This window comes from Schistocerca gregaria, chromosome 1 (genome assembly GCF_023897955.1).
Source record: "Schistocerca gregaria isolate iqSchGreg1 chromosome 1, iqSchGreg1.2, whole genome shotgun sequence".
In the NCBI taxonomy this organism is placed as follows: Eukaryota; Metazoa; Arthropoda; class Insecta; order Orthoptera; family Acrididae; genus Schistocerca; species Schistocerca gregaria.
The window spans coordinates 646,712,534-646,738,901 of NC_064920.1; the positions used below are offsets into that span (position 1 = coordinate 646,712,534).

Below are 26,368 nucleotides of genomic sequence, written 5' to 3' on the forward strand. Positions count from 1 at the left end.
TTTGCATTATTTTGATAGTACGCAGCGGTTATTAGTTTCCACGCGAGTACAAATGTTATTAATTCAGATTGCACATCTGTACCTGTAATGTCTTGCTAATACCCCGCACAGTCTTCTGGTATATTCCTTGACATCGATAGGTACCAACTCATATATGACGCAATACTCTGACAAATGTTTTCTTGTTGTTTCTCTGTCGTAGGTAATACTATCCTTCGTCTTCCCCTGTTTAAGGACTACGTGACGTATAGGGGTATTGTTCTGCCTGAAATGAGTGTCTTTCGGATGTACTGTGTGTGTATTGCAGTACTCTTCCTTAGACTTGCTTCATAGTTTATGGTTTGGTATATCACCCAGTCACTCGCCTGGTACCAGCAGACTTATGGCTTTCATGACAACTTTGGTTATGCCCTTTCCGATGTATTTTAATACTCACTGTTTAGTGGGAATTCGTTACGGTATATTACATCAGATTCATAGTTTGGTTCATTAAAATATTTTATCAAATAAGTGGCTCCTAATGACTATGTGATTGATAGATTGCTTTGACATAACTTTATATCCTTGTTTTATGGACATGATGATACAGACAGTTGTAAGGTTGACTTCCAGTAAGTGGTTTATTTTTTACTAGTATATCACAACACAGAATTACATATTTTACCTTCAGTTTGTACTCATCAGTATATGACTATAATTGTTTTGCTCCAGGTGTTTCACGGACATTGACATTAGCATTAAACTCTGATTATCTACGCATAGCATGCAATATTGACTTCCGTTTAGTAAGTTATCTACTACGATTACATGGCACATGTAGTTTGTTCCCTAGTTTACACTAATACAGTGTGCAACTGTTCTCTTAAATCCTTAATTTATCTTTAACTTTCATGTTACTCCCCGTTTAGTTTGGAATTGTTATATGTAACTCCATATTACTGCTAATTAGACTTGCACTGGCCACCTTGTTTACTTATTTCATACTGCCACAGTTGTTGCCTGTACACAGGGGTGTGCAGATGGCCTAATATATAGTCAAACTGGTTGATCAATGAAACAGAATTTGGAAACTTAGATGACTGAAAGGTCATTTCATTGGCATTCTGACAATCTTACATCTGTTTTCGAGCTGTTTTCGTGACAGTTCACAGTTTCAGTTGAAAGCGCCACTGTACATGTGCAGATGTAATTAACTGAAAGAAAAACTCATTTTAAAGACAAATCTCTTTAACGCTAAAATTTCCAGGACATTTACTTTGCTTTTCTCAAGTAGAGTCTTCAGGTCTCCATAATGAGGTTCCAAACGTGCTGCAATATCTCGACCATCGTATGTGCGTGGTAGACCATTTTTCGATTATGAAACACAATAAGTCACAATTATGAGGCAACCCCACTACGAAAATCTTATGAATTGCTTGTGTCTGTCCGTATGCTGACAATTTGTACCAGATAAAAATTATATTATGTGTTCAGCGTGGCAAATATAAATATCACCGCAAATTTGTTGACTTTTGATCTATAATGTCAAGTCGATACTGCACAGCAGCATGATGTTTAAATGCGGCACGTTCGCAGTTCCCCTTCCCCCCTCCCCCACCTCACGCTCAGATAGCGTGGCGTGGCGGTGGGGCAAATGTGTCAGCCAGGCTGAGTCCTACGACTCTCGGTCTCTGGCACGGCACGCTAACCAAATTCTTGGCCACCTCTGTTCTAGACTGAGCCTTAGCATTTCCATTTTCAGATTTTCTAGCGTTCTTACTACGTCCAAACTCCTGCAGTTCCATGCTCCAACTCAAAGAACTTTACTCCTTCATTGGTTATTCCATCTTTTTCTCATTATCACCTACCCCTTGGCAGTTTCCTCCAATAGATCCGAAGGTGGAACTAATCCAAAATCTTTTGCCAATGGTGAAGTCATCATAACCCTTTTTTCAGTTACAGGCCACGTGTCCTGTGGATACCCCTTATATGTATTGAATGAAGTTGTGTGCATTGCATTCTGCATCCTCATGCCATTGATCACTGGTGATTCTTCTGTCTTTTAGGGGCAATTTCTCAACCCATGGGCAAGAGCGATACCTGAACCCCCATGACAGAGCTTCTAATGCTGGAAGTATTCAGTCACCATTCGTGATGATGATTTTTACTAGCTGTTGCTAGGTTCGAACCCGGAACCCAGGACGTTTTAATTATTAGTGAAAGATGCCACCCTTATCCCATGGGTTCAACGTGCCATACACTGGAATGAGATTTTCAGTCTGCAGCGGTGTGTGCGTTGATATGAAACTTCGTCGCAGATTTAGCTGTGTGCCGGACCGACACTAGAGCTCGGGACCTTTGCCTTTCGCGGGCAAGTGCTCTACCAACTGAGCTACCCAAGCAAGACTCACGCCCCGTCCTCACAGCACTCCTGCGCAGGAGAGCTTCTGTAAAGTTTGGAAGGTCGGAGACGAGGTACTGGCGGAATTAAAGCTGAGAGGACGGGGCGTGAGTCGTGTTTGGGTAGCTCAATTGGTAGAGTACTTGCCCGCGAAAGACAAAGGTCTCGAGTTCGAGTCTCGGTCCGGAACATGTTTTAATATGCCAGGAAGTTTCATGCCATACACTATTCGCCGCTCTGCCGCGATCCACTAAAGACCTTTCTTAGTCCATCTGCCTGTTAAATAATTCACTATCCTCATTTTAACTTTCATTCCAGACCATAGGTACGTCTGCCACTCCAGTCCATACCCTGATGTAGTGGATTGTATTCCCGTCTCTCACGGTGATTCCAACGTGTATGTCTCTATTACCTCGCTGAGAGACACGCGTTACTCAAACGTCTACACATCTGTTCTACAAATCGAAATTGATAACTGTAAACTCAAAAGTTTCTGAACTAAAAGTCCGTATGTTTCTGCCTAAAGTCAAAATCTGATAAACTTCCCTTTCCAGACAGTTTGTGATCTTAGTTTTAAAATCGTCGATTAATTTATCAAAAGCACTCCAAGCAATTTTTATTTTCAATTGTCCCAAATACAAAAACTCAGCTTCATTGGTAAGTTCTACTATATTTTCTCAATAATTTTTTGGAAGACATAATTAACTTCGGCTGTTAAAGCAGTGACGTTTTAAAAACGTTTTATGTGATTGGGAACACCAGCCCAGAAGAAATAGCTTTCTAATACGATCATTTTATATTACTTTGGTCTGATTATAATTTATTTTAAAGCTTCTTCTAGTTAGTTCCTACTGTCGCAGTGTTTATCTCCATCAAAGGCAAACAGTACAGTACAGTGGCACCAGCAAAACGCTGCTTGTCTGTTTCTAAAGAAGGAGAGAAATTCTGCTCCGAAGGTCAGTAGTACAAGAATTTATGGTTGTGAAAAACAAATTATTTAAGAAATGAATAAATAAAGATTCGAGTACATTAGCTTCGCCGGCCGGAGCGGCCGAGCGGTTCTAGGCGCTACGGTCTGGAACTGCGCGACCGCTACGGTCGCAGGTTCGAATCCTGCCTCGGGCATGGATGTGTGTGATGTTCCTAGGTTAATTAGGTTTAAGTAGTTCTAAGTTCTAGAGGACTGATGACCTCAGAAGTTAAGTCCCATAGTGCTCAGAGCCACATAGGCATCAGCGTTGAGCTTATGACAGCAAATGCAAAACATTTAACTTGCGGCAATGAGAACATAAATGCGAAAGTTAATCCTTGGGAAGGCACCACATTTCCAGTCGAACCGAATATGAACCTTTGATTTTACAGAACTTTGTTCACAATGTAATTAGCGAAACTCGTATATACGCTACACTTTTGAGAAAGAAAGAAAAGCATCACGCCTGTCTGTTTCAATACAATAGGGAAGGATTTTTGTTACTGAATAACTGAATGTAGTAGAAGCTACACTTAAATGTTTAATGGTCGCTTGACTTGCCAGCTACTGAGTTTCATTTAGTCACGGAAGTAAGGGACCTGCGGTCGGCAGAATTATTGCCGTGTCCCGTATTTGCATCATAGTCTCACTTTAATGGTGCGTCAACAACACACGTTCCGTCGTTCACAGTTATTTGACACATCCGCGTGGTGTTATGACGATGTTTATGGAGTGGGACCTTATGAGCCAAACTGGTCTCTGAAATTTCGTTTGTGTCAAGGACCGCGAGACAAGGCATAAAGATTATATTTTAGAATCCAGGGTTGAGGAAAACTGAAACGAGACTGGTTTTGTCAAGGACTTAAAGAACACGTATAATAGAGATATTGGGTTGTCTTAGCTTTCGAGAACTACAGAGTCTGCAGATCGACGCACGTCTTCTAAGAGAGTGAGGTAGTGTCTTCAGGCTGGAACAGGTGTTTTCGTTCTGAAAGCTGGGTGATAGTAAAACACACATGAACAACGGTTTTCTATCCGTTATGAAGCCAATCGGAAAGAGGCCCAACTGTAGTACAGACGGCAGACACGACAGCCGAACCAGTTGCGGATTCGGTGAAGATGCAACAGCACGCGTCTTTGTATTTCTCCCAAAAACATTACCAACATAAATATTACAACTAAAACAAAAAGTAATAGAGTAAAGTTAAGGAGGGCGACTAACATTTGCACGTGAATCGTGCGAAAGGTGGTAACTATAAGACATCTTGAATCCCATCACAGTTCTTGAGTACTAGCTTGCTAGACGTACCATGTCTCTTATGCAAGCTCAGCTTTATATGAGATTCTCCCAGAACTGTTCATGAAAATAGGTAATACAGACAGTACAGATGTTTACTAATTATTAATAAAACGAAAACAAAAAACAAGCCATTTATGTTTACAGTACTTCCACAAAATACAGCGTCGTCACCTCCTGAAAAAGGAATGTTTATATTTTAATTGGGTGTTTATATTTTGATAGGGCATTTCATAAGCTCCAGATGTTGGTAACGAAATTTGGTTACCTTTTATTAGTCAAACTATTGCTTTCAATATGTAATCTTCGTAGTTTACATCTCTCTTAGTTGTCAGAGAAATGCAGAAAGTTTTTCACGATTTAGTAGTCTTCTGGGTATAAAATATTGTGCACAGTTCCTTCAGCACAAATGTACTGTTCCCATAATTACAGAAAGTTATCGAATTCCAGAGATGTAAAATCAAAATCGAGCGTATTTTACTGGTGAAGGACGTAATTATGACGAATATATCAGATGTAGAAAGTAGCTGTAGAGGACTAATTTACAATGTTCAAATTTATAAGAAGTTACTGATGAGTTCATAACAACAGCGCACTTTAAATAGGAATATTCTCACAGACTAGAGAATTCTACTAAAATTTGTCATGTCGGCAATGTACTTCATGCCACAGGTTGACGTTTTGTGCTTTGCACGTTCTTTACTGGAAACAAATAATTTACTTAAATAGCTGGAACTCGTCCGATGATTTTATCTTTTGATGCCACACGATGCATGTCCAACTGCAAGCGTATTGCATCAGGGTACTCGACCCCACGTCCCCACAATCATCTGACAGTACTGCTTTATAGCAAAATAGAGGACATCCTATATTCACCAGACATAACGATTTATCTACGATGGGACATTAGAAGGAAGTTACACGTGATTAGGATTCGGAAAGTAACCCTTGTTACATGCTGCGCTTCACTTCAAATTGACAGAAATACGTTGCACCATTTTTCAACGCAAATATCTCGTCTCTGTAAATAACGGTAGGAACCTTCTATTACTCGTTTAGTTTCTCGACGACAAACTCCGTTCCTTGGTCACGAACCATTGGAAAACCACTGTGTCAACGCCCTCATTATTGAAAAATCTGTTCCTTCGCCTCCCTCAGATGTTTTCCAACTTGCCGAAAAGATGGAAATTTCATAGTGGAAGATCTGAGATGTACTGTGGATCAGTATCACCCACATATGTGAGGCTTTGGTCAAATTGTTTGCAGCATTTCACTATAGCTGGACGTGACACTGCATTTGGTGTATATACCGCCAGAATTTCACGGCGGGTCTGTGTGCAATTTAAACGTTTCTCCCACAAGAATCATACTGTCCCTCGTACTTTTAACTTTGGAGTACGTTGGAGTACTCACACGCTCGTACCTCAGCAAAACTCGGAAGATGTACTCTCTTCTGACGATGTGTCACTCTTGTTGCGCAATAGTCTTAGCGTGGTTACGACACGTGTATCTTGCTTAGTAGAGTAGCTTCATAGTAAAAGCAAGGAACCACCTATGCGTCAGTTTATCATCATAAACCTTCGGTTTTCACTGCGTATGTAAACTGTAACTGTTGGATGGAGTAATCAAATGTTTGGCCCATGCCACTGCATTGATTTATCCCTCAAATTACGTTTTTTGGAAGATGCTTTCCATCTACATGTGCGTTAGGTGAAATACTTAGATTATTTGCACATTTCATCTAATGGCACCTGAAAATGTTTTCCGAAAAGTACAGTAGCACGAATAAATCAGTCTACTGGAAAATATCAAGAATTTTATGACTTCTTTCGCAACAGCCACGGTCATTAACAATACATACTAGGAGATGGACAACTCTATAACTGACAGATGTTATGAAAACAGTTATGTGCTCTCTGGGGTACGTACTTTGCGTTCTCAATGTGGTCATTGTATCTACTTTAAGTTTCTAAACTGGAAACTCTTGTAATGCATCTGCTTTGAGGTAAGAGTAATGTGTGAAATGGAGGAAAATTTCTGGAATTTAGCGACAGTTATTTCTATTCAGTTTAGCCACATAAAGAGAGGGTGGCTGCGTAAAGTCCCATACTATGGATGTAAAGCTCCACGTTCGAACCTAGAATCTTTATCCGTCCCTTATCACTCCTTTGGTCCGCCCCCGGTAGCTGATTGGTCAGTGCGACAGAATGTCAATCCAAAGCGCCGGGGTTGGATTCCCGGCTGGGTCGGAGTTCTCCCCGCTCAAAGTCTGGGTGTTATGTTGCCCTAATCATCATCATTTCATCCCCATCGACGGGCAATTCGCCGAAGTGGCGTCAGATCGAAAGACTTGCACCAGGCGAACGGTCTATCCGACGGGAGGCCCTCGTCACACGACATTATTATTATTATCACTTCTTTTACCTCTGAAAATATTTGGTAATTTGCAATATACTAGTTTTCACAGAGGCTTGAGTAAGTCAGTTCTACGTTTGGAGAAAAGCACGGGAATACCACTTCCAATAGGACCACACGTAGTAATGTACTGTGTTGTTCAAGCAAGATTCGAGTTGATGAAAGTTGTGGTTTTTACCCCAAAGATTTTGCCTATATATTTTATTGGTTATTATTACTATTATTATACCACTATTTTGTTTTTGCAATTTAATGGGTACAATGAAGGAGGCACGAGGATTCCTTCTCACAGTTTTAGTAAATTTAACCGGATAAAACCGCAGACAGCTATTACGTGATGACTTATTGACGACCAGTTTGGCTGCGTTTATGCAGCATTGCCGCTGGTTGGTAGTGTCACATAGATCTGCAAACGGAGACACAGAATGTAGCCAAACCAGTCGCGAGTAAATCATCACTTAACATCTGCTTGCGATTTTATTCATCTACATCTACATCTACATCTACATCCGTACTCCGCAAGCCACCTGACGGTGTGTGGCGGAGGGTACCCTGAGTACCTCTATCGGTTCTCCCTTCTATTCCAGTCTCGTATTGTACGTGGAAAGAAGGATTGTCGGTATGCTTCTGTGTGGGCTCTAATCTCTCTGATTTTATCCTCATGGTCTCTTCGCGAGATATACGTAGGAGGAAGCTTGACTCTTCGGTGAAGGTATGTTCTCGAAACTTTAACAAAAGCCCGTACCGAGCTACTGAGCGTCTCTCCTGCAGAGTCTTCCACTGGAGTTTATCTATCATCTCCGTAACGCTTTCGCAATTACTAAATGATCCTGTAACGAAGCGCGCTGCTCTCCGTTGGATCTTCTCTATCTCTTCTATCAACCCTACCTGGTGCGGATCCCACACTGCTGAGCAGTATTCAAGCATTGGGCGAACAAGTGTACTGTAACCTACTTCCTTTGTTGTCGGATTGCATTTCCTTAGGATTCTTCCAATGAATCTCAGTCTGGCATCTGCTTTACCGACGATCAACTTTATATGATCATTCCATTTTAAATCACTCCTAATGCGTACTCCCAGATAATTTATGGAATTAACTGCTTCCAGTTGCTGACCTGCTATTTTGTAGCTAAATGATAAGGGACCTATCTTTCTATGTATTCGCATCACATTACACTTCGCTACATTGAGATTCAATTGCCATTCCGTGCACCATGCGTCAATTCGCTGCAGATCCTCCTGCATTCAGTTTACCATGAATTTCAACAGCTGTGGCTGGCCACATTATAAAGCTGGATGTTTCTCAGAATGGTGCACATCCTGACCTCGTCTGTTATACAAACAGTTTATTAATATTGATGCCAGGGTCTGTTTACGATAAGATGATTGCTGCTTGTGGGGAGTTGCGGCTGGGGAGACATTACTGAGTGGGACCTGGCGGCGCGTGTGTGTGCAGGGCGCGCGCATCCACCAGGAGCTGCGCTTCTCGCCGCCGATCCAGGCGTACGACCAGGACGCGTCGCTGAACGCGCCGCTGCGCTACGACATCGTGTCGGGCAACGAGCAGCGGCTCTTCCTGCTGGATGCGCAGAACGGCTCGCTGTTCCTGGAGCGCGAGCTGGACCGCGAACGCCACAGCGGCGTGCTCGTGCTGCAGCTGCAGGCCTCGCAGGCCGACCGGCCGCTACGCGTCGCGCACGCGCGCGCAGAAGTCGTCCTGCTCGACCTCAACGACAACCTGCCCGAGTTCGAGGTCGACGCCTACAATATCAGCATCGTCGAGAACCTGCCCAACGGCTTCAGCGTGCTGCAGGTCGCCGCCACCGACAGGGACCAGGTCAGTCACCTCCCAAAACCAGTCACCTGATTACATTCGCCAGTTTGGACACGTGGTGATCCACGTGTCTCTAGAAGTCTGCCCGATGAGATCCACATCTTTTTGAAACTCATTGTACTGTTGTTGATAATTCTTCCGGGTTATACGGCCGTGGTCCATGGAATTCTTATATTCCTAACGTTTCGTCCAATACTACGTTGGACATCCTCAGAGGCATGGCTGGTCCTGCTGAGTCTTGCCGAGTCAGCCGGCAGGACTCAGCTGGACCACCCGTACCTCTGCGGATGTCCAACGTAGTATTGGACGAAACGTTAGGAATGTAAGTATTCCATGGACCACGGCCATATAACCCGGTAGAATTACCAACAACAGTACCATCCGGTCGTGAAAGCCTTCATTGTATATCTACCATTGTGACACAAAAGCTCGAAATACCTCTCAAAGGTGCCCGTAACCTTCCTTTGTAATGGTGCGAAAGCGTGGCGTCCTGCGACACCACTGTCATAATTGGCAACGCTTCAAACAGGTAGGCGTAGGCACATGCTAAAAAACGGCCAGAGCTTATCTTCCTGTGAGGGCTAAGGTGGGTTAATGACGTTACATTGGCACGAAATCTACGTCTGCATCTACATACATACTCCGCAATCCACTATACGGTGCGTGGCGGAGGGTACCTCGTAGCACAACTAGCATCTTATCTCTATGTTCCACTCCCAAACAGAACGAGGGTAAAATGACTGCCTATACGCCTCTGTACGAGCCCTAATCTCTCTTATCTTATCTTTGTGGTCTTTCCGCGAAATATAACTTGGCGGCAGTAAACTTGTACTGCAGTCAGCCTCAAATGCTGGTTCTCTAAAATTCCTCAGTAGCGATTAACGAAAAGAACGCCTCCGTTCCTCCAGAGACTCCCACCCGAGTTCCTGAAGAATTTCCGTAACACTCACGTGATGATGAAACCTACCAGTAACATATCTAGCAGCCCGCCTCTGAACTGCTTCTATGTCCTCCCTCAATCCGACCTCATAGGAATCCCAAACGCTCGAGCAGTACTCAAGAATAGGTCGTATTAGTCTTCTATAAGTGGTTTCCGTTACACATGAACCACATCTTTCCGAAATGCTACCAATGACCCGAAGACGACTATCTGCCGTCCCCACAACTGCCATTTCATGCTTGTACCACTTTATATCGCTCTGCAGTGTTACGCCCAAATATTTAATCGACGTGACTGCGTCAAGCGCTAAACTACTAATGGAGTATTCAAACATTACGCGATTGTTTTTCCTATTCATCTGCATTAATTTACATTTATATATATTTAGAGTTAGCTACCATTCTTTACACCAATCACAAATCCTGTCCAAGACATCATGTATCCTCCTACAGTCACACTACGACGACACCTTCCCGTACACCACAGCATAATCAGTAAACAGTTGCACATTGCTATCCACGCTATCCAAAACATCATTTATGTAGACAGCGGACCTACCACACTTCCCTGGGGCACTCCAGATGATACCCTCACCTCCGGTGAACACTCACCATCGAGGACAACGTACTCTTGGAAATCTTTCTTCTTTTCGAAAAAGGGGACAAAACGTTAGTAAATAATTCTATGCATTAACAATAGCCTCTGAGGGCGGAAATATTGATAGAAGTGAACAGCGGCTGAGAAAGCCTGCTTTTATTGCTAGCGCATAAGAGCAAGTACACTCTACTTGACATTTTTACCTTTGTCAGAAGAAACACTAGAGTTGTGTAAGCGTGTGACAGCAGGGCTGGTTCCTTGCAATGTGGCGCTTTAACAGGGGCTCGCGGCGGTAAGAGAGGCAGATTAAGTTTCGTAATTGCGTCTTTGGACTCGCAGGCGACGAACCACTAAGCACGTGCTGTTCCCGACCGCAATCACTTCAGCCGTGCCCCCTGCATAGCAGTTACACAAGTGGCGGGGTTTCTGCTGGCAGGCGGAATGAGGCGCGGGTCGCGGTGGGAGGCTGGCAAGGCGTGCCGAGTCGTGACTCGCGGCCGTCACCCGGCCACCCAGCCGCTCTGTAATGTACCCGCGGCAATGCTCGTTCTTCTCTAATCTGGGAAATGTCACGAGGTCCAACACAGTTGCAGCATTATTTGCGACAATTTTACAAAATACATTAATTTTGTAAAGGCACCTGAGTACTGGTGATAACCTATAGCTTCAAGCTGATCAGTGTCAGGGTATATACAACCCGGGACAACCGGGAGATCCGGAAAAAACCAGGGAATTTTTTCATGCGAGAGACAACCGGGAAAAACCCGGGAATTCTTTTGGAACTCCGGGAAGTTTTCATTGTTTTAGTTTCCAGTTAAATTTTTCGGATTGTTACTGTATCCCGCTACTGCAGAATAATAATGCAGGAACAAAACAACATGAACGGGAGGATAAAAGAGAAAATAAAACTTAAGTCACAAAGGAAATGCGTTGTATCCAACAAAACACAGTGCTCATACAAGCCTCTGCCAACAGCTAAGTGTGTAAAGGACTTTAGGAAGACTATGAAATGCTTCTTAACAACAAATTGCCTCCGATGAGCGTCACGTGACAGCTGTTTACATTAGATTCGGTTTAATGCAAGATAGTCTAATGTTTTACACGTACGAACATACGGCCTTCCTGCGTCATCGTAGCTGCGCAAGTGCAGTGACACCTGTTATCTGGCGCTCTCTGGCAACTGCTGAACCGAACCTATTTGTGACAGGTCACTGGAAAATATTGCGAATGGTGGTTTGAAAAGCGTTCCTTTGAAAGTTCATTTCCTTTTTTTGCAAGATGAACTATATGCGAGAATGTACACGAATTTCGTAACTCACAGAACATTTGATTCTCATTTAAAAATCAACTCTTTGGAGACGACCATCTAGAAGAATTTTTAGCCCAGAAGATCAGACATTTACGTCGTTATTAAACATTTTATTGGCACATTTATGTGATGTATCTTAAAGTGTAACATGCGGAAAAGAGATCAACATTATATGTGGAAGCTTAGCTTCTCTTGCAGCTTATTAATCTTCAAGACCAACATTATACGTGAAAGTTTTGCTTTTCTTGTAGCGACAATATGTATATTAATTTAAACCATTAACATTCCTTATTTGTGTGTTCGCGCTACTTAAGAGTGATCTTGCTATTGGCTGACTACATCACGTGTCCTATGCTGTCATCAGCTGGCGAGATCACATGATATGAGCTGTGACTGGCTTACGAAAGCGCGTCGAATTCTCGATTTCAATGCTTCGGAAAGTAACATGCGGTGTTTGGTGGAATTCGAATTTATACTTTCGTAACACGAAAATATGCAGCGTACATGTTACTGCACATCAAAGATCTTTCCGAAACGTGTTTTTTTCCCCTGAGTTTCATTTTATAAAGTGCACGGTAATTCTACGTCAGTGTATAAAATCATAAACAGTCAAAGAATTGATAAGTCTTACAGTGCCGAGGAAAAGTATACTGTCACTTAACAGGGAAAAACTGTATTTTCATCCGGGAGAATGTGTATTTTCAACCGGGAAATCCGGAAATTTTTTGCCTTGTCCATGTATACACCCTGAGTGTGCAGAAACCTTAATTTTCTCTGTGTTGTTACCTAGCCTCAAGTAAAAGAAGGAACCTGAAACAGTTTTCTAGACGATTCCCTGCACTACCTATAGAATGACCAAGAAATGCTGCCATACATTTGTAGTGGTTGTAGAGGGTGTCTTGAGGAACGAACCGAGGATAGGAACATGTGTCTGGAAGCGTCTTCCGACGACGCTGCATAGAATCGAAACTGTAGGCGCCGGCGCCCGTTAGTAGCCCACCCCTTCGGCAGCAAATGTGACATTCGCTGACGGACCATAGGTAGAACGTCTTGCAATGTTATTTGCTACTCATTCATCGAGACCCATGACCATGATCGCCAGTGAAGAAGATGGAGCTAGCTTCTGCGTAGAAATGCCTTATCTCGTATGAATGCCATGCTGTGCTGCCCTAGTTGATGACAATTTCAAGCACGAGTTTCCATCTGCAGTTTATTTTCCTCCTGCAACTCACTAAAATCCCCAGTATCTTTCAGTATATAGGACACCCTGTATGTTATTAGATCGCTGTCATGGAACCTTATACTGGTTGTACACAAGCGTACCCTCACCTCCGATGAACACTCACCATCGAGGACAACGTACTGGGTTCTGTTACTTAAGAAGTCTTCGAGGCACTCACATACTTGGGAACCAATCCCATATGCTCGTACCTTAGTTAGGAGTCTGCAGTGGGGCACCGAGTCAAACGCTTTCCATAAGTCAAGGAATGTGGCATCCGTCTGATACGCTTCATCCATGGTTCGCAAGATATCATGCGAAAAAAGGGCGAGTTGCATTTCGCAGGAGTGATGCTTTCTAAAGCCGTGCTGATGCATGGACAGCAACTTCTCTGTCTCAAGGAAATTCATTATATTCGAACTGAGAATATGTTCGAGAATCCTGCAACAAACCGATGTTAAGGATATTGGTCTGTAATTTTGAGGATCCGTCCTCCTACCCTTCTTATATACAGGCGTCACCTGCGCTTTTTTCCAGTCGCTCGATACTTTACGTTGGGCAAGAGATTCGCGATAAATGCAAGCTAAGTAAGTAGCCAATGCAGTAGAGTACTCCCTGTAAAACCGTACTGGAATCCCATCAGGACCTGGCGATGTATTTATTTTCATGCCATTCAGCTGCTTCACAACCCCAGGGATGTGTATCACTATGTCCTCCATACAGGAATCTGTACGAGACTCAAACGGCGATATATTTGTGCGATCCTCCTGTGTGAAAGATTTCTCAAATGCTAAATTTAAAATTTGAATTTTCGTTTTGCTGGCTTCTGTTTCCAGGACAAACTGATCAGTGAGTGGCTGGATGGATGCCTTCGACCCGTTTACCGATTTTATGTAAGACCATAATTTCCTTGGGTTTTCAGCAAGATCTTTTGCTAAGGTATGAAGGTGGTTATGGTTGAATGCTTCGCGCATTGTTCTTTTTACAGCAGAACGAATCTCTACTAACTTTTGCCTGTCCTCATTCTCCCGATCGTTCTTGTACCGCGAGAACAAGTGCCTTTACTTCCTGAGCGTTCTCCGAATTGCGCTGTTAAACCACGGTGGGTCTTTTCCGTCCGTAACCCACTTTTTCGGCACATACTTGTCCAATGCGTCATTTAAAATGTGTTTAAAATTTGCCCATAATTCTTCCACGTCCATCATACCGGAAGTAAATGAAGACGATTCATTTACTAAGTGGGATGCTAACAACTGCATATCTGCTCTTTCTAGTAAGAATACTCTCCTAGCCTTCTTGACCGACTTTTTAACTTTCGTAACCATAGTCCTAATGACAACATCATGATCACTAATCCCTGTCTCAACACTGACACTGTCGATGAGGTCTGGTCTGTTCGTGGCTACCAGATCTAAAATATTTCCATTACGCGTTGGCTGTCGATTTTGCTGCTCTAGACAGTTTTCATATGTGTTCAAAAGTAATTCACACGACGGCTTGTCTTTACCACCTGTAATGAATCCCTAGACATCCCAGTCTATACTAGGTAGGTTGAAGTCGCCTCCGACTAATATACCATGATCCGGTTACTTCTGCGATACAGAATGTAGACTCACTCTGAATGATTCTAGAACTGTCACGGTGGAACCTGGTTGCCGGTAATAACACCCCACAATTAACTATATTTCCCCTAGCCCTGTTAAACTTGCCCAGATAACTTCACAATCACACTCCGACCTCAGTAGACACAGTATGTTTTTCAACTGCAATGAAGACACCACCTCCTACGGTGCCTAATCTGTCTTTCTGATACACGTTCCAATCCTCACTAAATATTTCAGAACTTCGTATCTCAGGGTTCAGCCAGGTCTCAGTCCCGAGAATAGTTTGCGCGCCACACGCTTCCTGGAGGGCACTAAATTCAGGAACTTTCTTCCGAACACTCTGAAAATTTACTGCTAATATCTTGATAGCTGAAGTGTCTTTACACTGAGCGCGTCCTTATTTCCCTGCACTACTGCCTAGCCTAAAAAAACCATGTGCACGCCACAAGTTCTCTGCTACCCGAGTAGCCGCTTCCTTTGTGTAGAGCACCCCTGACCTATCTAGGGGCGTCCTACAATTCCTCACCCAGTAGCGCAAGTCTAGAAACCTGCAGCCAAGACCGTCACAGAGTCGATGAAGCCTCTGGTTGAGGCCCTCCATTTGGCTCCAAAACAAAGGACCCCGATCCACTCTGGGGACGATGCTGCAAATAGAGAGCTCTGCTTGCACCCCGCTTGCGAGACCAGCCGTCTTCACCAAATCCGCCAGCCGCCTGTACGAACTGAGGATCGTCTCAGAACCCAAGCGACAGGCATCATTGGTACGAACATGAGCAACTACTTACAGACGACTGCACCCCGTACGCTCGATAGCCTCCACATCTCGGATGAGGTCCCCCGGCAGACAAACCGAGTGCACGTTGGATTTATTTCCAGCCCTGTACGCTATTTCCCTAAGGGGCTCCATCACCCGCCTAACGTTGGACCTCCCAATAATCACCAAGCTTTTGCCCCGTGTGCCTGCTCGGGCCCTGCTGAAGGAGAGGCTACCTGCCCACTGACAGGATGAACGGGCAAGGCCAGCCGGCCAGCCTCCACATTGACCCTCCGCCTCGAGCGACGCTAACGCGTTGCAGTCCGCCACTCACCGTGACGTGAGGGCGGCCCCAACGCGCCGGATACACTAGAAAGTGCCCCAGCGGCAGAGTCAAGGGACACAGCAAGCGACACCTGGGGTGTCTCAAGCGACGTGCCAGACCCTCCGCCGGCTCAGCTGCTCGCAAACCGCGGCCAGTTCCTCCTGCGGCCGCACGCAGCACGCACACACCCTATCCATCCTACTGCTAACATCTAACGACTCCTCGAATTTATACTCTACGGATATCAATAAGCAATATTACTCCTCTCAAATACGAGAATACGCAAGGATTTTATGTAATTAAATATACAAGCCCACGAACACTCGGAAAGAAATTATGAACCAAACTACGAAACAAATATTAAAGCTAAATATGCGACTCGCTACTGCACTTCTGCTGCACTGATACTTCCTCCAGTCCTACAAATTACGAAGTGGGAAAGCCACACACCGTCATACCGAGCTGGAAAAACCGGAGAGCAGATAAGCAATGACAGACGTAGGCCTAATTTTAAGTGCATGTATCCACTTCTACGCCCTTCTTAAGCTGATAGAGCTACTAATTTCCAATAGTGTTACATGAGTGTATCAACTTTTGGTTTCCTGCGCTCACAACATTTTTCAGTTTGTACTCTACAGAACAAACAGCTGATGGCGTTGTCATTTTGTATCAGTTGCCGTTCAGGTAACAAAGGTAGTGCTATTTATTGGCTTACACAAACAGTTAAAGCATGCGTTTTTCTTTTACGGAAGTAGTAATTGCCTGTAGCGTTCGCTACGTGTGGTATAATGCAGGTCCATCCATATCATTAGAAGCTGAATAGCTGCATGTGTAATGGCAGCGTAGCTTCTGCAGTTGTTTTGTGCTGGAGCGGCGTCAGCGGTTGTTACGTTGTCAGGGCGAGAACGCAGAGTTCTGGTTCGAGCTGGAGGACCCGGAGCAGGCGTTCTCGGTGGAGGCGGACTCTGGCTGGCTGACGGTGCGCGACCAGAGCAAGCTGGACCGCGAGGCGCGGCCGTCGCTGCACATGTCGGTGGTGGCGCGCGAGAAGACCCCCAGCGTCGCCGGCCCTGCCGCCGCCGCCAGCCGCGTCGCAGTCGAGGTGACGCTGCTCGACGCCAACGACAACAACCCAGCCTTCCAGCCGGACAACCTCTACTCCTTCTCCGTGCGCGAGGATGCCGCACCCGGGACCGTCATCGGAAAGGTAAGACCCACCGGACCCTGCAATGTCGCTTGCATCTACCCTACAGCTCGCTCCGGGCTATTTCATTGCAGGTTGCCTATCTAACGCTTTCCAGGGACAACTAATATTTGAGTTTTAATATGTCATATATCGACCGATTGCTGTCATAATCTACTCATTAAGAGCCACAATCTTATGTTAAAGGATTAACACAGTAAGACAAGTGCTAGAATATAGTGTGGCTCACTGGCCTGGTGCAAGTCATCCCATTGGTCGCCACTTCTGCGACCTGTATGTCTACAGCAGTTATCCGACAGGGGAAAAGGGAGGGGGGGCTACAGTTTAAAGTGGAATCCGAACCACGTGTCGTTTCCAGCGAGTGTTCACGTCGTTGAGAGGTGAAGCCTGGGTTAAAACGCTAACTGAAATATTGAAGGTCCAGCACTTTAATGTCTTTTTCTCATTTTCTTCGTCACTTTTCTCGTCATTTGACCTGGGCGAACGTCACATGACAGCTCTTCAAGTTCATCATTGAATAAATCACTAAGTTAGTTTGCAGAGGGTAGCCAACCCTCTGACCGAACATAATGGTCTACTGTAGCGGAACGCAATGTGCGCAGACCCCTAGACCACTATGTCTGACAAGTATTACAATAAGAAACGGTGAATATGTCTTGGGGCAGCGTAACTCACGGCACGCAAATTACCCAGACTATGTTTTCCAGTACTTGAAGATGAGAGCACTTAGCGACTTAGTTAAAACTTTCAACTTAATTTCTGAACTTTCTGTCGCTGACACACTTAGCATCAAGTACAAGGTATGTCCATAAAGTAAGTTCCGTTTGGTTATATAAAACAAATGTGTACAGATACAAAAAAATGTTTATTGTAAAAAAATCTACAACTGTTAAACTACTTTTCTACATAGCTTCCGAAATTTTGTAGGCACTTGTCAAGTTCTTGTATGCCTTCTTCATAGAAGGTTGCCGCCTGTGTATTCAAGCATGTGGTAACATGTTCTCTCAGCTCGTCATCGTCGTTGAAGTGTTGACCACCGAGGACAGATTTTAGGTGTAAGAAGAGATTAAAGTCGCTAGAAGCGAGGTCCGGGCTGTACGGAGGATGATCAAACTCGTCCCAGTGAAATTCCCGTAAGAGTCGTTTGGTCACATTCGCCGTGTTAGATTGCGCATTATCGAGGAAACAAACAACACCTTTTGACAGTAATCCTCGGTTTTTGTTCTGTACTGCGCGGTGCAGTTTCTTAGTGGTCTAGCAGTAACCATGTGCATTTATTGTTTGGCCCCATGGAAAGAAATCAATCAGCAAAATGCCCTCTGTCCCAAAAAACGGTGCATATGACTTTTCGACGTGTGAAGATTTGCTTAGGCTTAACCTTCGTTGCGGATGAAGTGTGCCTCCATTCCATTGATTGCCTTCTTCGTTGTAGAGTGTCAAAGACTGAAGTGCACTGCCCATCCGTTGTTTTTATGTTGTTCAGTAAGAATTTTGGGTACCCAACGTGAGCAATGTTTTCGACACTTCAGTTTTTCAGTAACAATTTCAGGAATTAGTGATCGTGAGATTTGCGGAACTTCCATAGCAAGGGCACTAAGTGTAAACTTACGGTTGCGCTTAATCTTCTCTTCAATTGCGTCAAACAGTTTATCAGTAGCCACAGACTGGCGTCCACTTCGTTCTTCATCGTGCAATTGATGACGTCTTTCATTGAACAGTCTGACCCATCTTCTAACCACTGAGTCACTCATGCCATTTTGTCCGTAAACCGCGCAGATTTGCCGATGAATTTCCTTTGGTTTAACTTTCTTTGTATTTAGAAAACGAATCATAGAACGGATTTCACACGTGGTAGTATTTTCAATTACGGCTGACATTATAAAGAAGCACTACAAAGCACACGTCGGCAGCAGCGATCTTAAAATGGCGCACGTGTCTTCTCCTTGAGTCAGAGTAACTGCCACGCATGCTCGGAACTGCGATCGTAGAACTGCCGCGGATAGAAATAGAAACGGAACTTACTTTGTGGAAGACCCTCGTATTTAACATATTAACTCATTTGTAAAATAATTACCCCTTTCAGCTGTCGTAAACATATGAGTTCGATTTTTCAAAGAATATGAGGGGTTAGTTGTTCCTAGTACTACCCAGCCGGTGCCAAGGCAGGCACCTACGCTCTCTTCAACCCTCGATCGCATGGTGTTGCCATTTTCCAACAATCCCTAAATTGACGTTCATGTTAAGGACACCACTCGCATGTACATGATGATGCCGTCTGGCAATAAACACAGTCTGGCTGACTCGTGCTAGGCTGTGTTTCGTGTAATTATGTTGGCAAAAACAGTTGGGAATAGATAACCTTTGTAGAAGGCCGAGTGTACGTAGACACACGCGTTAGAAACTGCAAGAGTAAATTATTTATGTTATTTAGAGTACATCTAGTTAGATTTTTAAGGTACGTGAAATGATGCTTAACGATGGCATTGACTGTGGTTCCATGTCTCCGTAACTCAACGGTAAATAAAGAAACAATATTTTCGGTTTACTGCTGTATGGCAACAAACCTAAAATAATGACTAAATGAAAATTTCGACGCTCAGCCTGTTACATTGCACTTTGTGTGTCAGGCTCTACTGCCAGAAACGTTTTCTTACTGAAATTGGTTTCCTTGAAAGAAGTCGTGCATTAGAGGAATAAAGCGACTGGAGGCGAACATTTTGATCAAGAAAATCTGCCGACATCCAGACGCTGATAAGGTCTAGAAGGGCTTTTCTTTTCACCAAAGTAAAAAGTCATTTGCAAGTGAAGAGATGATTGCTCGCTGGAGAAAATAAATTAATCATGTGCAGTTTTACTGAATCTCTCATTAGTTAAACTCAATTACAATTTAGTTAAGAAAGTAGTTGTAATAATGAAGATAAAATAAAATATTTGTTCTCCTCGGATGCCCCGCGCTAGGAAGTTAGGAGCTGGTGTATTCTTCCATATGATATGTCTACCAATATCGCAACCACTTAAAATCATATGCATAGATTTCCACGTCACGCTTTCGTCGCTTACCTGTACCCTTCCTTAATGTAGTAGTGCCGCTGTGTGTCATTTCCGTGATGGAATTCTTACTTTCTTCAACTCTTTCCGTCTAGGACATCACCACCGTATTTACGACTGCAGAAATACTGACGAAACCACTGTAATCGAAGAATTGCAGAAAATCAGGTAGTAGTGCCAGATATACACGACATCAAAGAAGAGTGATATGGCGCTTGGAAACTCCTAGGGGATGTTCAGTCGCATAATTAGAGAGAATTCTCTTCCCCCGCGATCAATTGTGTATCTGTTGAGTGTAGGTGATGGTAATGGCTGTGTGTGTAGTATAGTGTAATGTTCACGTAGCGCAGTGATTATGCAGAAGGGGTGAGACCCGGTGCCGATGCGTAGCCCACTCCTCTCAAAGACACACCGCGCGGACCGCCGGACTCAAATTTCCCATCCGACCAACGGACCGCTATCGACAGGGCCATATCCCCTCACTTTATAAGACATCGCACACAGCTTTGCAATGAATCCAGAATATTCACATAAAGTCTGGTTATCAGGAATTTTGCGTAACCACATCTACTCCACTATCCGGCCAAACACTGGTGGTGAAAATTTCTACCGCCACCAGAATTTCGCATAGGCGTATCTCCGAGTCGAGCGCCACGGCACAGACTTTACGGTCCGCAGCTCGTGGTCGTGCGGTAGCGTTCTCGCTTCCAGCGCCCGGGTCCTCGGGTTCGATTCCCGGCGGGGTCAGGGATTTTCTGTGCCTCGTGATGACTGGCTGTTGTGTGATGTCCTTAGGTTAGTAAGGTTTAAGTAGTTCTAAGTTCTAGGGGACTGATGACAATAGATGTTAAGTATCATAGTGCTCAGAGCCATTTGAACCATTTTGAACAGACTTACGTTAGCGACATCTACTACATGAACGGGCATTCGTATCCACGGAGGTGACCGCTAGCTGATCCGAACATCGTAGAAGCGTCTAATTTTAGCAGTAGTCGTGCAGGAAATATTCGCGAATGTGTAGCAAGCAGTCTACGATGCGACAGTCAAGGACACATTGCAGGGCGACTTCAATAACTTAGATAATAGCCAGCTCAGTGTTATACAGGGTATCACGGTGCACACACGTATCTAATGATACCTCAAGTGTGTAGCATCATTCCTATAGTTGTGGCATATCCATGACAAACATTTATGCAATGTTCATTCAAGTGTTTTTTTTTTCTTTAAATCCATTGAGATTAGCGGATGAATCACAATATCGCTGATAAACGCTAGACTCAATTTTTCAAATTTATTTCTTACATTTACTATTTCTGTTTCTGACAGGCCTCAATGAATATTGAATGTCATTTCAATCGCTTGCTGTCTTTGTCAGGTAGTATCTTTTTATGACCATTGTCCTTACGCCATGCGACATGACTGCTAGTGGTACACGATACCTTGTAGACATATTGTACGTCCCCATTGATAGATGGTGACGGGTATGTAATCATGGCTCCTTAAAGCCACTGTGTGATGGCTCCACACCGACTCGTCTTACTGCGCCTATTTCACTTCACTGCCATATGTTGTGTCAACGGTAGAGTATCGTATGACCTCCTGGCACCAGGTTCTAAATCATTTACAGAATTCCTCAGCGAACAGTCTGCTTCTTTAAGGAGTGGCTAATACACTGAAGATCTAAAGAATTTCTACGCCTGCCTAATTTCGTGTAGGGCCCACGCAAGCACGCAGAAGTGCCGCAACACGACGTGCTATGGACTTGACTAATATCTGAAGTAGTGCTGTAGGGAATTGACACCTGAATTCTACAGGGCTATCCACAGATTCGTAAAAGTATGAGGGGGTGGAGGTATCTTCTGAACAGCATGTTGCAAGCAATCGCACATATGCTCAGTAATTTTCATGTCTCGAGAGTTTTGTGGCCAGCAGAAGTTTTTAAACTCAGAAGAGTGTTCCTGGAGCCACTCTGTAGCATTTCTGGACGTGTGGGTTTTCGCATTGTCCTGCTGGAATTGACCAAGTCCGTTCGAATACACAAAGGACATGAAGAGATGTAGGTGATCAGACAGGATGCTTACCTACGTGTCACTGTCAGAATCGTTTCTAGATGTATCAGGGGTTCCATATCACTCCAATTGCACACACCCCACACCATTACAGAGCCTGCACCAGCTTGAACATCCCCCTGTTGGCACGCGGAGTCCACGGATTCATGAGGTTGTCTCCATGCCCGCACACGTCCATCCGCTCGATACAGTTTGAAACGAGAATAATCCGATCAGGCAACATGTTTCCAGTCTTCATTATCGGTGTTTATGGGCCCAGACGAGACGTTAAGCTTCGTGTCGCGCGGTCATCAAAGGTACACGAGTGGGCCTTCGGCTCCGAAAGCCCATATCGATGATGTTTCGTTGAACGGTTCTCACGCTGACGCTTGTTGTTGGCCCAGCACTGAAATCTGCAGCAGTTTGCGGAAGGGTTGCACTCCTGTAACGTTGAACGATTCTCTTAAGTCGTCGTTAGTCCCTTCCTCGCAGGATCTTTTTCCGGCCGCAGCGATGTCGGAGATTTTATGTTTTACCCGAATTCTCACTTCATCGCTACCTTGGACATGCTGTGCCCCATCGCTCGTGCGCCGACTATAACACCACGTTCAAACTCACTTAAATCTTGACAACCTGCCATTGTAACAGGAGTAACCAATCTAAAAACTGCACGGTAGACTTGCTGTCTTTTATAGGCGTTTCCGACCTCAGTGCCGCCTTTTGCCTGTTTATTTATTTATTTATGCATTTATTTTACCTGGCAAGATTAGGGCATTCAAGCCCTCTCTTACACCCAACCAGGCATACTCAGATTGAACGAATTTAAGTTTGTACAGAACATTATGGACATACAACGTGTTATACAGTATTAATGTTAAAGAAAAAAATAGAGATAATAACAGTAGTACAAGGATAATTATAACAATCAAAAAATAATTATAACAATCAAGAATAATAATAATAATAGTAATGACTATGCATATGAAAGTAAACACATTTTTCTTTTATGAATGTCAGTCCTATTGCTAGATGAGAATTTTGTCGTTATGTTCTTGCAGCTTGTGAGTTATTCACATCGAGCAGAGACATGAGACGATAGAATGGGGTGAAAGAGATATAGAAGAGGTAGCTAGGTTAGAGGAACAGAAAAAGAATGGTAAAATTCGAAGCTATGATGGAGAGGAGAAAGGAAGAGAATGTTGAGTGGTTCTGGATAAGACGCAGATCACAGGGGAGCGCGTTCCATAGTCGTATGGCTGAGATGGAGAATGACACGTGAGAAAAATTTTGTGTTACGTAAAGGTACAGCCAAGATGCTAGACGTATCCGATCTGGTATTGCGGTTGTGGAATGATGACAGGTGTTTGATGTCAGATAAGTATTGGTGGTACCAGTGACTAAGAAATCGGTGAAGTAAGCACATAGTGTGGAGATCGCGTACCTTATGTGGGCGTATCCGACCTAGCTGAGAGTATGAAGGACTCATATGATGATATGATCATACAACCGTATATTGCACACGTATCTAACGCAAGAATTCATCACTAGCTCGAGGCATCTCGAATTTTCACTATTTGTGCCGTGTTGAACTACATCACAGTAGTAAAGATTAGGCAAGACAAGTGTTTGGACTAATTTTTGTTTAACATGGGTTGGAAATATTTTTCTAAATTTTTGGATTGGATGTAGGGAGGAGAGCGATCTCCGGCAAGCTGTGACTGTTTGTTGTACATACTTCTGTATTTGAATACGCATGCTTGTACTAGCTTCTTTGTCACTTCAGTGTATTTTGTGTGAGGAGGTTATCTAATTGCCTTTATATTTCGCCCCCTGGATCCAAGAGACTGTTAAACGTTATACCGTCCAGAGACCTCCACTGCCTGCTGGTGACAGTGTAATCAAAGTTTGCTACAGATTTGTCTTAGTGTGCCTCGCGCAGAGTGTGACAGCGGTGGTGTGTTGCAGGTGTGGGCGACGGACGTGGACCTGGGCCGCAACGGGCAGGTGGTGTACGCCGTGCAGGCGGCCGGCGGCGCCAACGGCAGCGGCGGCGGCGGCGGCGGCGGCGGCGCGGCGCCCGCCTTCACGGTGGACGCGCAGAGCGGCGAGGTGGCCGTGGCCGCGGGCGCGCGCCTCTCCGTGGGCCGGCACGCGCTATTCGTGGAGGCCTCCGACCAGCCGGAGAACCCCAGCGAGCGGCGCTTCAGCATCGCCGTCGTCTCCGTGGACGTGCTGCCTGTCGGCCGCGCAGGTCAGCCACGCTCGCTTCTCTGCAGTAGCTGTCATTACGAGGGGGTCGTCATAGTACCATATCGAAAAAGACACGCTCGTGTTGCTGTTAGCCCTTCTACATACTTACACCCTTTGATACGACACATTTTACCAATGCCAGTCCGACCCCGGTAGCTGAGTGGTCACCGCGACAGTCAATCCAAAGGGCCCGGGTTCGATTCCCGGCTGGGTCGGAGATTTTCTCCGCTCAGGGACTGGGTGTTGTGTTGTCCTTATCATCATCATTTCAACCCCATCGTCACGTAAGTCGCCGAAGTGGCATCAAATCGAAAGACTTGCACCAGGCGACCGGTCTACCCGACGGGAGGCCCTCGTCACACAACATTTCATTTCATTTACCTATGCCGCGCGAGGTAGCCGTACGGTCTTAGGCGCCCTGTTACGGTTCGCGCGGCTCGTCGGCGGTTCGAGTCCTCTCTCTGGCGTGAGTGTTTGTGTTGTCCTTGGCGTAATTTAGTTTAGGAGCCGCTGCATAACTTGGGCAAAACGTTTGAGCGATGGCGTGCTACGTTGCGGAGAACGTTCGTGGTGTAACTGACTACCCGCTCTTCCGTTACCTCGACCTTCGCTATACAGAAGGATCATTTCTGTTTACTGTATCGAAGACGGACAGGTATTGAATAGGTCTTGCAGCAACGCGCACGTTATGTGACCTCCAGGTGACCGTCTGACGTAGTACACGTCATCCCGTGTATCCTTCTGCATACCAGCTCAAGCAACTCTGAGACTTTTCTCTCAACAGACGTGGACGCGTTATACATCTGAATTGAAACCATTGTGGAACGTAAACGGTACGTTCCCGGACATGGGTTCCTGTTCAAAATATTATGTATTCACTGGCCTCTACAAGTCTTAGAAGTTCGTAACTGAATTTTCGGATAGCCCTATATACAAAACTGTACAGTTTGTCCTGCTAAAGTAACACGCTGTAACATGATTACTACCGTATCTGTTCTATGATTCTGTTATGTTAGCTAAGCATATCGGTGAGGTTCCACTTCGTTAAAGACTTCAGTGCAGGTCTGGTTTGAAAACAAATGGCTAAGTTCTAAGCTAGTCACGAGTATAAAAGACATGCAACTGTGGTAAAAAATTTCATTGAGAGTGAAAGTGTACACCGTGAGAAGCTCTTCACTCAGCTGCTCAAGTGTAGCACCTTTTCCTGCGGGACTGATTCGGATATCGGAACAACATGCTCTTTTTTCTCACTGAACCAAACGAATAATGCATCATACAGTGTTTCATTTCCAGCTTCTTTACTATAGCGCTGTTCTGCATACTATTTTTAGTCGTCATTCTGCAGCAGAAGCCTTCAATTTTCGTTTCTTATTCCATTCTGACATAGTCGATGCCCCTACCACTATATTCTGCGGCTATTCATACAATACTGGCCATTAGAACTGCTACACCACGAAGATGACGTGCTACAGACGCGAAATTTAACCGACAGGACAAGATGCTGTGACATGCAAATGATTAGCTTTTCAGAGCATTCACACAAGGTTGCCGCCGGTGGCGACACCTATAACGTGCTCACATGAGGAAAGTTTCCAACTGATTTCTCATACAGAAACAGCAGTTGAACGGCGTTGCCTCGTGAATCGTTGTTGTGATGCGTCTTGTAAGGAGGAGAAATGCGTACCATTACCTTTCTGACTTTGATAAAGGTCGGATTGTAGCCTATTGCGATTGCGGTTTACCGTATCGCGACATTGCTGTTAGCGTTGGTCGAGATCCAGTGACTGTTGGCAGTATATGGAATCGATGGGTTCAGGAGGGTAATACGGAACGCTGTGCTCGATCCCAACGGCCTCATATCACTGGTAGTCGAGATGACAGGCATCTTATCCGCATGGCTGTAACGGATCGTGCAGCCACGTGTCGATTCCTGAGTCAACAGATGGAGAAGTTTGCAAGACAACAACAGCTGCACGGACAGATATACCTGTACACGCCATCCAAGCTCTGTTTGACTCAATGCCCAGGCGTATCAAGGCCGTTATTACGGCCAGAGGATGTTGTTCTGGGTACTGATTTCTCAGGATCTATGCACACAAACTGCTTGAAAATGTAATCACATGGCAGTTCTAGTATAATATATTTGTCCAATGAATACCCGTTTATCATCTGCA

The 26,368-nt window shown here is 44.6% G+C and overlaps 1 protein-coding gene across 2 annotated transcripts in view; it reads left to right on the top strand.

The window, feature by feature from the left end:
• Positions 1 to 26,368, top strand: part of LOC126361083 (cadherin-89D) — a 380,910-nt gene that overhangs the window by 253,957 nt on the left and 100,585 nt on the right. For both annotated transcript variants that reach the window (XM_050007764.1, XM_050007765.1), the window contains exons 8-10: positions 8,519 to 8,899; positions 16,543 to 16,851; positions 23,910 to 24,195. In XM_050007764.1, the coding sequence (XP_049863721.1) occupies positions 8,519 to 8,899; positions 16,543 to 16,851; positions 23,910 to 24,195 (976 nt within the window). The remainder of the gene's footprint in view (positions 1 to 8,518; positions 8,900 to 16,542; positions 16,852 to 23,909; positions 24,196 to 26,368) is intronic.